Here is a 14,585-nt window from a genome sequence, read left to right on the forward strand (position 1 = left end):
TGCTCTTTGACTTCAAATACTTCAACCCCAGAAGTTGTATAGTCTGCCTGAAATATCTTTCTTATATTGCACACACTCTATGTGATTGTGCTTGAAGATTGCTACCAATCCTCCAATTGATGGTGAATCCACTATGAAATGATTTGAACCATGACTTTTGCATACGGACAAGATTCAGATTGCTGTTTTCTTTCTAATGCATAACATTTTGAGAGGAACTTAAAAATGTAAAAATACTCAACTTTTGGTGCCATCGAAGTACTATTTTTGGTCTAGAAACAACCACATCTATGAAGCCAAAACTGTGTCCATCCACTCCAAATAATAGCTGAGCTTGAACAAATAAACATGGTGATGAACTAGACCTATTCACAAATCATTGTTATCTAAAACCTACACAGGGATTATGGACTAGGGCCAAAGCTTCAAATCAGCACAAGCTGCACAAAGGAAAATCTAACTCATCAGAATCTTCAATTTTGCATAAAATTCATAGAGAGAAGTCTGATTCATTTTTCAGTTTCAGTATAACCTTACTTTTGCAAAAGGACATGGAATCTTTTGGCAAAGCTTACATTCTCTTGCGGTGGTGCAGGTAGAGAAGTTAGAAAATGCCAGAAGGCGACACACTCAAAGCAGGACAAGGTATTTCTCTTGTTAAAGCAACTCCTAAAATTCTACTGCTTTTCTTTTGGGTCTAGAACTGCTGGCTACTAGGTCTGAGGATGCATTTTTTATCAATAAGAGCTCGCAGGATAAAACCAAGAGAGGTTCAAACCCCTCAAATGCTCTTAAGATGTCACCAGTTTTAGTTTTGGGGAAGTATTGGAAGAAGATTACTCTAAAAATGGTTTTATATGTGTTGGTTAACAAATTTGTCCTCTTTAAAATATCTTCAAACTTGACTCACAATGCTCAAATTGAAAGACAAAAGAGAACCAACAGTTGAGTCACTTGTAATGGCAATTGCAAGCGCCCTCTGCTTGTTTTGCAAGGCACAGCTACCTTCAAATGATATGCAATGAATGAAAACACAGGGTATGCTTTTCACCAGAAAGCAGAAAAGGCAAACTAACACCCGCCCATCACCATGGTACGAATGCGGTTACAAATGTATGATAAGAAGGGAAAAGAAGTAAATAAAACAAAGATTATTTGCACTCCAATCCCATGAACAATTACAATCAAGAAAATTAACAGAGATTTCTTTCAGATATACCAGTGGCTAAGAACTTAAAGGTTCTTGAATAACATATACCCACAACCAGATGAAATGAAAGAAAGATCAAATACAATTGCGAATTCACAAAGGAAAGCTTACAACTGTATAAAGAACGACTTAAACACAAAGATTTGAAGTGTTCTCTTATTCATGATTCAAACTGAAATGCAAAGATTCCAACCCCTCCATTACAAAAGACTGTGTTCAGGAAACCCATTCCCTGTTCATTTCCTGTTACAAAGGTAAAAGTTAGAAAAATTTCCCCCCAATCCTTCTTTCCATCACCTGTTTTTAAAGCCTTTCACCTTACGAGGCTTTTCAATTTCTCTAACCGTCTCTTGGAAATTAGGTTTTCCCCCGATATAACTTTTGGTTTCTTCTCTTTGATGGAATGCTATTGCTTGCGCATGATTCGGGTGTTTGAGTGGAAGCTCGATTTACCAACTATCCGAATATCTGAAGTTCCGCACCAACATTTACGCATATCATTTGCATTCTCATATTGACTGGACCGCTTCCTATGACCGTTAGAGTCTCACCGTGTAATGGCGTCTCCATATTCTCGGACCCATTTGCAAGAGTTGTCGGTGGCTTGATACTTTCTATACTTGGTCGGGGAGTCGGGGAAGATAAGAACTTTAGAACCATAATGAAGAATTTAGAAAAGAAAGAAAAACTTGATAGTACATATAGCCGACATTCAAATAAACACAAAACGATATCGGGCCCGATGCTCATTCATCGTCATGTTGGAGCTTTTAGGAAGTTAAGAAATATGAAAATCACTCAACAATACTTAGTATTGGCAAGGCAATGTATGGCATCGGGGGGAACCGATAGTGTATATTATCGGTGTATCGAGGTGTCACCAAAATCCAGAATTTTGGAACTTGCTTCTGAGGTTTTGAAAGAGGGTGATATCCCGATAAAACATAAAAGAATATTTGAGGCTTGACCCGAGGGGGGAAGTTTGAAAACTTATGGTATCAATATGTAGTTTCAATTCTTTGTAGCTCAGTGTCCTTCAAATGCACAAATGCATGTCAATTAGTTGGAGACTACATATGGAGAGCCATCTAGAAATTTACCCATGTGCATAGGGCTTTTTTATTGTACTGTTTGAATCCTCCAAGACTAGAGACTTTAATCTTAATGATCAGGTTTACATCAGGGGAAAGCATCTACTCCTCATGAAGCCATGAATTACAGATTTCAAGTTCAACCATTTGACAGAATCTTTCATAGTCATGTCGATTTGGGTCAGGCTCCCAAGCCTCTATCTCTAGTTTTGGATTGATTCTTGCTTGGCAGCGATTGAAAACTCCCTACGAAAATTTCTACCAATAGATATGGCAAGTTTTACTTTCTCCCATACTACCTTTACCTGCATTCAAGTTGAGCTAGATATTTTTTTAAATTAGAGATCGATTACCAAGAAAACCAATAGAGCAGGTACAATATATGGTGCTATGCACCAAGTCCGGCTGATACAACTAGATCAGCAATACGAGCAAAAGATCACAAAAAGAGTACAGACAATACGCTACTACCGAATATGGCACTGAAAGTCCAAAATGAACAGCTGTTGAGCTAGATATTTTGAAAGACCTCCCAACATATATTGTGCTCAAAGTGGCATATCGCTTGTGGAAGCAGCTCTTGCATTATGAAGGTCTTGCTTTATGTTGTTGCACTTGCAGGTGCTATCAAATGGGCCATGTTGCTGTAGACTGTTCTAGCCTCACGTAAATCTGCTAGCCAAGCATCTTGGTAGAGAGATGCTCTTCCCCACCATTTAACTGTCCTAGGTTCTTTGTAGGAATCTACATGTATTCAAAACCCTCTCAGATAGCTGCTGCTGTTACAGAGCCCTCTTTTGCGGCTCGTCAAAATCCTTCTTTGTCTTCTGAGATGTTAAATGAGAAGGCTCCTTTGATGGATGAAGATATTCCCACATCCCCTTCAGTTCATGCTGTGAAGACTCCTTAAATTCTTTCATTGTCTTCTAAGAAATTAAATGAGATGGCTCCTTTGCTGGATGAATTTTCTCCATCCCCTTCAGCTCATGATGTGGTGACTGCAAGTCAGCCTCCAGTGTTTCTTTGGAGCAGCAACAGAATCTTACATTGCTTGATCGGAAAGATTTGTATCCCATAGTAGGGGTGGATTGGACTTGGTTTCAAATTGGAAACTTGACAAAAATTGGAAAATTACTGCTTATATGCTTAAGATCTAGTGGTAGAAAGTCAAAAGGCCTACCACGATAGTTCCTATCAGCATTGTGTACTGTCTAAAATTTCAAGGGATGGGGCCTGTTGTGACCATTTCACACATCGCCCCATTAAAATGGGGACCCCCTCTTTTTGCTCGGTTTTGCCTGTTCTTTTCTCTGCTTTTTAGGGTTTTGGGTAAGTGAGTAAGTCGTCTGGACTAGGGTTAAGCCTTAGGGTTTCCATTTTGATGTTTTTTAGGCCGGAATCCAGTCCATTTTGAAGGGGTTATTGAGCATCCTTGCTTAGGTTGCAATTTTGAAATAGGGTGAATCTGTTAGGATGTCAGATGAGTCTGTCTGGGTTCAGTCGGAATTTTGAAAGCAAGTCCAATTTTTTTTGCCTAAGTGCTAATGATGGAATTTTGAAATTTTGTCTGAGTGAAATTTTGACCAAATTTTGGGAATTTTGATAATTGACCCCAGGCATTGGAGATAGCCTAATTTGCCTTGTGAAGTGACTGAAGTCCTAAAATCTTGATATTTTGGCCTATGGAAGCAAAATCGCTCCTGTCCCTCTGTCAGGGACCAGGGCGAAATTGGTGTTTTTATGCATCTTGGTCATTGACTTGTTTCATTTGTCTTGTGCAGGGTTGCTAGGAGATGCAGTCGTACAGGAATTGGAGGTTTTGAAGATTTTGACACTCAAAATTGGCAAGTTTTTCAAAGTTTAAGGTCAAATCGCTCCTGTCCCTCAGCTAGGGACCAGGGCGAAATGACTTACTTAGACCATTTTGGACCTCATTTTGATCAAATTGAGGCATTAAGGACGCAATGGAGGGTGAAATAAACATGATGGGGCGCCAGGATTCAGCCGTTTACAATGAAAAGTTGAACTTTTGACTTCAAGGACAAAAATCGCTCCTGTCCCTCACTGAAGGACCGGAGCTTGAAATCCAAGATCGCCTTGTCCTTCCAAGATTTGAATGATTTCGTGATTTGAGAAGAACAAGGAAGATACGTTTTATCAGTTGAATATAACTTGAAAGGGGCACTATGGAGAAAATCAACCCAAGAAGTTAAATCGCTCCTGTCCCTCTGTCAGGGACCAAGGCGAATTGCTCAAGGCGCTCCTGTCCCTCTCCCAGGGACCAGAGCGATTTGCTTAAAGGACAAGTTTTGGCGAAGGTGAAGTGAGTTTTTAAGTTTGAGGCAAGTAAAGGGAGGTGTAACCACTCTATTGAAGATAATTTTGAAGATTGCAAAATGCCAGTAAAGCCTATTTTGTCCTAGGCGCTCCTGTCCCTCTCCCAGAGATCAGAGCGATTTTCTCAAAGGATAGGTTTCGGACCAAGGAAAAGCAAATTTCAAGTTTGGGATGAAGGAAAGGCGCCCCAATCAACCCGTTGAAGATAAATTTGAAAGTTGGCAAAACGCAAATGAGCTTATAAGTGCAAAATCGCTCCTGTCCTTCAGTCAGGGACCAGGGCGAAATATAGAATATCAAACCTTTTCCTTCAATTTTGGTCGGATCCAAGCCAAGGTACAAGGTAGCGATGATGTTGGAAATGCTTCGAAGAAGAGTGAAGTTACAAAGACCGCGAAATGTGATGGGGAATGGCCAATGCGCTCCTGTCCCTCTCCAAGGGACTAGAGCGAAATATGCAAATATGTCTAATTTTGAGGTGCCACTTTCGTTTCATGCATTCAAGATGGAGTAAGCAATAACATTTTACGCCTTGAAGACAATTTGATATCAATATGATGGAGGATTTGCGCCATGGACTAAAGTTCGCTCTTGTCCTTCAGTCAAGGACCAGGGCGATATTCATAGAATTAACCATTTCCTTCAAAAACTACGTCAAGGCAAGGTCATGCGGGATCCCAAATGTCCTTAGGAAGATGATAAACAAGGGGTTAACGTCAAAAGTTGACAATCTTGAGCTAAAATGCAAAGTTCGCTCCTGTCCCTCACCAAGGGACCAGGGCGAAAATCACTCAAATATCAAATTCACCTTGCAAAAGACAAGTTAAGTATGCATGGAATGAATGGATGAAGTTATTACTTGCCTTGTGACGTAAATTGGCGATTAAAGAGACAAGGACCAAGGAGGAAAAGCAAGGATCGCTCCTATCCCTCACCAAGGGACCAGGGCGAAAATGGTCTAGGAGGCATTCATTTCAAAAAATTGAATCGATCAGGATGCTAGTTTGGACATAAAAGAAGTGACTTTGAACGTGAAGATCAATCCAAAATGCTTAAATCGCTCCTGTCCCTCTCCCAGGGACCAGAGCGATGTGGTTAGTATCCCTTACATCTCTCATGTTTTGGCGCCAATAAATTTTGAAATACATTAAATGCTAAAATTCGATAAAAACTTTGAATTATTTGATTAAAATGGCATTTGAAAAATAGCGCATAAGGCATTTAATAATTGATTGGGCCTTTTAAAAAATCGAAACTATTAATTACAAAGGCATTTAATTAATTAATTAAAAAATTAAATAAGAGGGAGAGCGCTTGGGTTTTATTTTTATACTTATACAAAAGTCGGCCTCCTTTTATTTTAATTTTTTGTTATTATTTGCCTTATATCTAAAAGTCGGCCTAGAGGTAATTAAAGAGGTGAGCGCTTATATAAGGAGGGTACTTTGAAGCATTTCAAATCATCATTTAATCATTCATTTACATGCGATTTTGGAGAAGAATACAAAGGTGCGAAATCTCATCAAGAAGAGTGCGAATTTGGTTAGAAGTGGAGCGAATTCTTTATCAAAGACGTTGAGGACTTCAATCTTCATTTTTGCCTAGGCGAATTTCCTAATTTTGCATCTTTTGTTAGAGTTAGATCTCAAAGTGAGGTATGGCGAAGATTCCCCTTGTCCAATTTTGATTTTTTGAATCGTCCTAGCCTCAATTTTGAATTTTGAATTTTAAAATTTTGAATTTCCAAGTAGCTCAATCGTATTTAGGAAATGATAACTCAAATACTTATCATGAAGTTTCCTAAATTCAATCTTTAATCTAATCTATATTTCTATATTGCAAAATCTATTACTTATTATGAAATGTTGTGTAGGTGTTACGATGGCGACCCCGAAGGCGGGAGCATCCACCAGTCGTCCAGCCCTCATGAAGGAAGATCAAAAGAATGAAGAACTGGAGACCAAGATCGTGTCGAAGTGGAGCAACATTGGAGATACCAACTTGGGAAACTTCAGTACGAAGAAGTTTCGAGAGGTCCCTTACATTGGCAAGCCATCACCTGTCGCCAGAAGGATAATTGAAAGTGGCATCATTAAGACGGCTGGCTTCCCTCCAGCAATCCAATGCCATGAGTTGATGATCGAGTGTGCTCATCATTATAATCCACAGTCCAGATCGATCGTGTCCAAGGAGGGAAACACTTTGGCTTACCTTTCAGAGGAGGCTATAAGTGAGGCTTTCCATCTTCCGGAGCACAGAGATATGATCTACAAAAGCATAGAAGGAGACAGGTCCATGTACGAAGATGATCCAGACACTTGCCTAAGCATCATCAATAAGAACTGGTTACTCAAGAGTCGTCCTCGCCTGAGCAAGATTCCGAATACACCACATAGGATCGACTTCCAGGAGGAGTACAGAGATTTGATAACACTGCTCAACCGAGTCAGAGGAGCCCCTCAAGCCTTCTATTTTGAGAGGTGGATGTTCTACTTTATCCAAGTGATAGTTCAGGGAAAAGGAACAATTCATTGGGCTAGAATGATTAGCCATTGCTTGGACGTACAGTTAAGGAGACTGAAGGCTACCAAGTCCTTCCACATGAATTCATACATCATATATGCCTTGATCAGGAGCTTTGAATATGCAGGACTACCTCACAGAGGAGTGATTGGAAGAGGACCCGAGGAGGTCAGAGTTTGTGATTCCTATGTTCACTTGCATCATCCGCCAGGAAGTAACTACAAGTTAGTCAATGATACCTTCACGATGAACATCACTAGGACATTGCAAGGCGGGATTCACAATCGGCTATCTCAGGATGCACAAGAGTTAGTAAAGAAGTACAGTGCTTGGTTTATCCAATTTCCGAAATTTACATATATTAGAGTTCATGGATGTCCTTCACCTCCATACATGTTGCCGAGATATCCGACAAACAGAATAGTGTTACTTGAGGTAACTAGACAGTTGGCAGCTTGTGCGAAGGCATTCAGACACAGACATGGAAATGGAGTTCCTGTGCCTATCATATTAGGGAATTCAGTTGAGGTATGTCCTAATGCTCTAGCCATGGATGATGCAGAGAAGGAGTTAGCTTTATATTCTTTTTCATTCTTTGCCTTGAGAGAAAGCTTTGATCTTTATGGGTATATAGAGGAGACAGTCGGAAGAAAATATAAGCATGAGTTTCAGATAGAAGACTTTGTGATGAATCTCTTAGATGATCTTGAAGTGAAAAGAAAGATGCATTCTAGATTGCCTTTGGACTTCATCAGGAAATGCGAGATTTACAGAGTGGCCGACCAAGCTCAGGACAGTAGCAAACATCTCCAATCATCTTATGATCGAGAAAGCAAATCAGTGAAGCTAGATTGGAATGAGCCCGAGGTGGTGGATCTAGATGCTTTGATGGCTCCAGTCTTGTCTTGTACTCGCAGATGGGTTGATGTGCAACATCAGAAGTTGAGAGAGCAAGGCATATCTATGACTTTTATTTTAGAGGAAAGGCCAGCTGAAGGAGGAGCTAGTGTAAGTGAAGGTAATCCTAATCCCAGAAGTGCCAGCAAAGGTAACCTTCGAAGCGTAAGTGAGGGTAATCCTCATCCTAGAGGCTCAAAGAGGAAAGAGAGACCTGAGAAAAGAGAATCCTCCAAGAAGAAGCAAGAGGCAAACCGATATCGTTCATCTGGCACATCTTCTCGACAAGAGAAGAGGACATTTGAAATGGAGGAGTCTATGGAATCAATGGTACAGAACGATAAACAGGAAGAAGGACAGGCACCTCGAAGGTCACCAAGTGGATCTCTCCAAGCTAATGAGCTACATGAAGACAAGAACGATAACGAAGTAACATCTCCTCTCAGAGAAGAAGAAACATTACCTAAGGAGATACAGGTTAAAGAAACAAGATCTGCCATCCCAGATTGGTTAAAGGAAAGACTAACAAGGGTGATTGTGATCGAGGACGAAGATAATGTAATTGATTTAGAGAGCCTTGTCGGAAATTCTCAGGAAGTGACAGAAAAGAGGAAGGCTACTAAGATGTCCAAGATGATCAGAGATGAGACCGGATCCAGGAAATTACAGATAGCTACACCGGCAGTGGACAAGTATGAAGGTGAGATCCTTGCAGAAGAATATGATGTGGAGACATTTGAGCTAGGTCCACTCACAGCCGAGCAGACACTAGATGAGGCCACCGATTCATTTGAAGCATTAAAAGGCAAGCTTAGGGAAGAAATGGAAAAAAATAGAAAGCTTGAGAGAGAGGTCGGTGCATGGAGAAGCTACTTCAGCCATCTTAATCAGCCTTTGGGATGTCAGGATCCAGCAGTATCTCCTGTGCAGGCACTTCCCCTTCAATCAGTTGGTGAGGCAGAGAGAGTCAGGAGTTTGGTCTAGCTTATGAGCTCTTGGATTGACAAATCTCATACAGTTGCTATGGAATTTGCAACAAGGATGATGCAGACCATTCACCAAGCTATCCAAGTTCTTGAGATCATCCACAACTTGATGATAACGGTAGCCGCCTTTGCTCATACTAAAGATATTATCATTCCTGTCCTGCAAGTAATCAGACAAACATCAAGGAAGGTCCTAGTACAAGAAAAAATAATGGATGGAGGACCTCATAGTTTACTTCAGTGGTCAACCTTACTCCAGATGAAGGAAGTTCTCTTCGAGGACATCAATACTAGATGCAATCATGTTGAGGAGGTTATTCACCCAATCCAAGATAGAGTGTTTGAGGTACTACGTACTATTCTTGGCAGGAGGATTGAAGTTGAGACAGATGTGGACTTACAAGAATTGGAAGAAAGGGTCAAGGTCATCTTTTGCAAGGATGCGAATGTTATCACAGATGAACAACGGGACCAGATGTTTGCTACCATGCTCCTGATTGAGAAGACCAAAGAACTTGAACCTGAATGGGACGCTGCTCTTCTCAAGGCTTTTGATCAGGTCATCCACTTGGAAGAACGAATGAGGAATCTTCTCGAGATTCCAATTGCTGAAATCGAAGGAATCGTCTCCAGATTCATTGCATATGCTAAAAAGGAGCATTGGAAAGGGAATAAGATTCTAGAAGAGAGGTTGTTATAGATGACATGGCACCTTAATTGTCATTGGTCTATGTCTCCTAGATTTTTGTGCCAAATTTAATATTTGGCTATGCATTTAATATTGTTCAGTAAAAAGGGGACTATTTGTAATAAACCCTAATTAGGGTTTAGGTGTCATAATCTTGGCCATTGATCTTCTTTTTGATCTTGACCGTTCATTGTAATTGAGGATGCTATATATACCCTCATTCCTTTTCATTTTATTATTAGATATCAGCATTAGTGATTAGAGATTAGCAATTTGATAGAAGCAAGTTACTTTGTAGCAAGATTGAGCTTTGAAGAAGGAATTCCAAACAATTGTTGTTTATGATGGCTTTGAGATCAATAAAATATTGAAGTTATGGTGTTTTATTGCAATTCTTGTGGTTATCTTCATGGTTGTTCACTTTCTTGAATCATTCTCAATCAAAGTAGTGTTTTAATTTGAAGGACAAAGTGTTGGACTTGATCTTTGGTAAGATTCACTTTCCAAACCACTAGCTTCTTGCTGATTGTAGGAATGCCTTGCGTGGTCAACTGGAGAAACTTGAATCACTTAAACCTTCAATCGTTATTGAACTTTAGATATGTGCCTTTGTGGTAGTATCTATGATCCTTGATGAATTGAAAGATCATTTGTTACCTTAGAAGATCGCATCAATTTCAGTTGAGTTGTTATTTTATGGCAATATCGAAGTTGGTAGAATCTTGCCAAGTCTCGTCTACATTAAGTCATTCTTAGGATTAGATTAGAATTAATCTCTTGTAAGCCCTCCTCTTTTAATCTTTTTTGAGAATTTGTTAGTTTAGGAAATTCTATTTCGGAATGTAAGGCCCCTTGACGACACAGCAATCACAACGACCACTGGTGCTTATCCACACGTAGAGACCCTACTTAAAAGAACATTGGAGTCACCCTGATTGATCCTTCTTGCGATATCTTCAGCAATCAGAGACTTTATTCAAGAGAGGATAAGGTACCCTTGGGTATTCTATTCTATGTATGATTGTGTACAAAATACACGTCAACAGGGCCCCAATAGAACCCTCACTGATTAATCAAAAGAAAAATAGAATTTTCCAAAAGTGAAAAGAATATGTCCTGTCTCTGGTAATGTCCAGGATTACCTTTTACCCTGCTAAAAATACAAGAAGAAACCTAGCTAAAGAGTTCAGTCAAAACCTCAGAATGATATTCCAAATTTGCAAAACTTATACAATAGTCCTCACTTAGTCCAGAACTTCAGCATGACTATAAGTTTTAAAAAATTACACAGCGAAAACCTACCTTAGCTCATAACTTCAAGTTGACCTTAAGTTTTGCAAAACCCACACAATGGATCCTAACTTAGGTTATAACTTCAATGTTACATTAAATCTGGGAAAAATATAATGCTGAGAAAACCCCAATTTGTATCAGAATTCAAATACAAGCTTAAATTTTGCTTAGCTTATGCACAGGAAATCCTAAAAGAGATCATAACTACGATATAGACTTAAATTTGGCAAAAACTAAATAGAGAATCTTTCACTGTGATCATAGCCCTTATTAGTATTACTATTTTTTTGAATTCTGCAAAAACGGAAATTCTGGATTTGATTAGAACATTGATATAAAACTTACAATGAGGAAAACTTTATTTTAAGGCACAGATTCATTTGATTTAAACTTGCCAAAAACGACAGAAAAATCCTTAACTTAGGTTGGAGCTTCACCAAAATTCTGCAAACTTACAGAGTGGAAACCTTGACTTAAGTCAAAAACTCCAATATGAATTTCAATCTTGTGATTAGCACACATGGAACCCTGAGATTGGACGTTTGATATGACAGTAAATTTTGCAAAATGATCACAAAGAAAACCCTAGTCATAAATGCACCATGATCTTAATTTTTTTGGAAGACTTGCATAGTACCAAACCCTGGCTGAGGTCAGAGCTACAATATGACCTTAAATACAGCATAACAATATACAGCAGAAAGCATAACTTAGATCAAAAGATCAATACGATTTGAAAGCTTAAAATATGCTGATTCCAATACCAGGGGACATCCAGCGGACATGGAAATATCATTCAGAACTGAGACTAGGTAAGATATGGAACTGTTAAAGAATTTTATTAATCCCCATGTTCAGTACATGATTCTCTATCAAAAGAGATGAATGGCTAAAGACTATCTATATTTCATCTTTTCTTCGTCATCTTTTGCATACATATAAAAAACAATGCTGCAGGACAGGAAAAACCTGTGACAATTATGGAAAATGAAACCGGTGTGCATCTTGAAGTAACTCATTGCCTTTCCTCAGTTATGACCGTGTTGGGTCCTGGTGGAATGGCACAGCCAGGCCATCCCCACAAATGAAGCTAACGGAGAAAATGAAACTGCCGCGCATCTATGAGTAACTCATTGCCTTCCCTCATATATGATTGTATTGAGCCCTGAAAACAGATGCTCAAAAAGAACAAAGGAAGTGTACAGAGCTTACACCACAGAAAATTGGTCTGCCAGATATCATGTGCCGCTGGAATTGATTGGATAAGCATACGTGGAGACCTGAGTAAGACCTGACTGAGTAATACATTGGTCTTGTTATAATAGATACCTTACAACTGGAATTGGAATTGATAGGGCAGTGTAGGTGAAGAACTGAGTAGACGCTGAGTTATTGGTATTGTGATAACGGAAGCCGCAGAACTTGGTTAGCTATCACCAGCAGCCATTCTTCTTAAGTCGCTATTTGGCTGAAACTTGCAATGACGAAACCTTAACTTACACCACAAGTTAATTTCATCTTAAATTTTGAAAAACCTTGACATCTACAGTGTTTCAATATAAGCTTACATTATTACTGTTTTCCTTGGCAGGGAAATTTTAAAGGTACAAATGCGCCCTTTTTATACATTCCCAAGGGTTGGGAATCGGGGAGTCGAACTAGGATCTTGCTTATACAAGCAGCCTACAATCCAACTGCAGGAATACCATTGTGTTTTGGAACGAATAATTTTGCATTGGCCAAAGCGATTCTGGACTTAATCTTCTCATGTTATTTGGCGAACCTTAAATTTCGCAAAATTTACATCTATAAAGCATGCCTCGGACGAATTTGATAATAACTTGGATGTAGCTAAAAACTCAGAGAGTAAGCCCTTGCTTACGTCACAGCTTCAATATAATCTCATAATTTACATAAATTACACGGAAGAAAACCTAACGTAAGTGAGAAAGAGTACGCAGTTTAATAATGAGAAAAAACACTGCGCCGATTAGGCCAGAAAAACAAGCACACTACTATGGACTGCGGTAATAAAATGTCTCCAAAAGAATTAAGAATTAATCTTCTAACTTCTTAATTTTTTCTCGTGGATGTAAAAATATTAGGCGAACATTAAAGTTCAGAAAATTTACATCTATAAAACATGACTAGGATAATTTTGACGCTAACTTGGATGTAGCAAAAAACTCAGAGAGTAAACCCTTGCTTAGATCACAGCTTCAATATAAGCTCATATTTTACATAAATTACACAGAAGAAACCCTAACGCAGGTAAGAAACACTACGCCGATTAAGCTAGAAAAGCACGAACACTGCCATGAACTGTGGACATATTATGTCTCCAAATGAATTAATTCTGTAAATTCTTAACTTTTTCGTGGTTGTTGCTTGATATGAGCAATGAGCGTTTTAATCTTTGAGATAGCGTTAGGCTTCTGAGGAGGACATTTATTCAATGCAGTCTGCAAATACTTCATACCTAAATCAAAGTCACCCCGCGCAATCGCAGCGCAAGCTGATCTGTAAGCTCGGTCTGCCTCCTCTGCATTGTAAGTAAAGAGAACTCCTTCCAGACAGAAGGAAGCCTGCGCGTACTCTACAGCCGTGATTGCCTTCTCGGTTTCCTCCATAACTGCATCGCATGATTTCGACTTCGCTTGATTCAGAATTGATGGGTCAAATCTTGGCTTTGCCTTGGGCCTCCCTGATGCGGCCATTCTATATTCCTGTTCGTGCCAGAGTATTCAAAATCTTCAGGATTTGAAGTCACAAGGAATTTTGAATTTCCATGACCGGGTTTAAATTGGAGAACACAGCCCTTTCATCTAATATACGTCAGATTTTCGCAACTTCCACAAGAACAGAACTACCTGTAATACATTTTTACTTGTGCTCGTGTTACGTTGTCCACCATGTACCGTCGGAACGAAGGCAATGTAAATTGACAGAGTCAAAGGCTAGCTGTTCCTTTTTGACTTATTCTCCATATTAACCCCAGATTAGATCATTATTTCAGTTTATTTAGGAAATAAACTTCGACTGTATAAATAAAAATAAGTGATTTGAATATTTTGAAGTAAGTTGCTCTAGTTTTAGTGTGTGATTCTAATGTTTTTGCTTCACCATTTGCAATTAATTCAAGTAAAAAGACAATGTTTATCTTATGATTTGTTTTACTTCTTACATTAAAATGATTTTTCTCTTGATCTAATCTTTTCAGTGATTTAACTCTTTTTTATTTACAAATTTAAAAATCAAATTCTGATCCATCAAAAATAAGCATGAGAAAATTTTTGATGGATTTTTAATGTTTTGTGGGTTGTTGATGTGTCTAAAATGGGTTGGGTGCCTATTTCTAATGATTGCTAATGGGCACGTATGAAGACATGTGTTAATCGTTGTACAAGGTTGCAGCGACAAGTGTCTTCCACGAGTTGTTGCCCATTATAGACGGATGAAACAAATGTCATCCTTGTCTTTGCTATTGAATTGAGCTTCTTGGGTGATATATTTTTGTTTTTTAATGGATCTACCAATTGTAACAGGAAAGTGAGCAGATG

General features: G+C 39.0%; 1 protein-coding gene across 1 annotated transcript; it reads right to left on the bottom strand.

The window, feature by feature from the left end:
• Positions 1-13,063: 13,063 nt before the first annotated feature.
• Positions 13,064-13,962, bottom strand: LOC131041184 (uncharacterized). The gene has a single exon (XM_057974184.2). It carries the CDS (start codon positions 13,740-13,742, stop codon positions 13,392-13,394), a length of 351 nt encoding a protein of 116 aa, XP_057830167.1. The 5' UTR covers positions 13,743-13,962; the 3' UTR covers positions 13,064-13,391.
• Positions 13,963-14,585: the final 623 nt, after the last annotated feature.

This window comes from Cryptomeria japonica, chromosome 3, assembly GCF_030272615.1.
Source record: "Cryptomeria japonica chromosome 3, Sugi_1.0, whole genome shotgun sequence".
Lineage (NCBI taxonomy): Eukaryota > Viridiplantae > Streptophyta > Pinopsida > Cupressales > Cupressaceae > Cryptomeria > Cryptomeria japonica.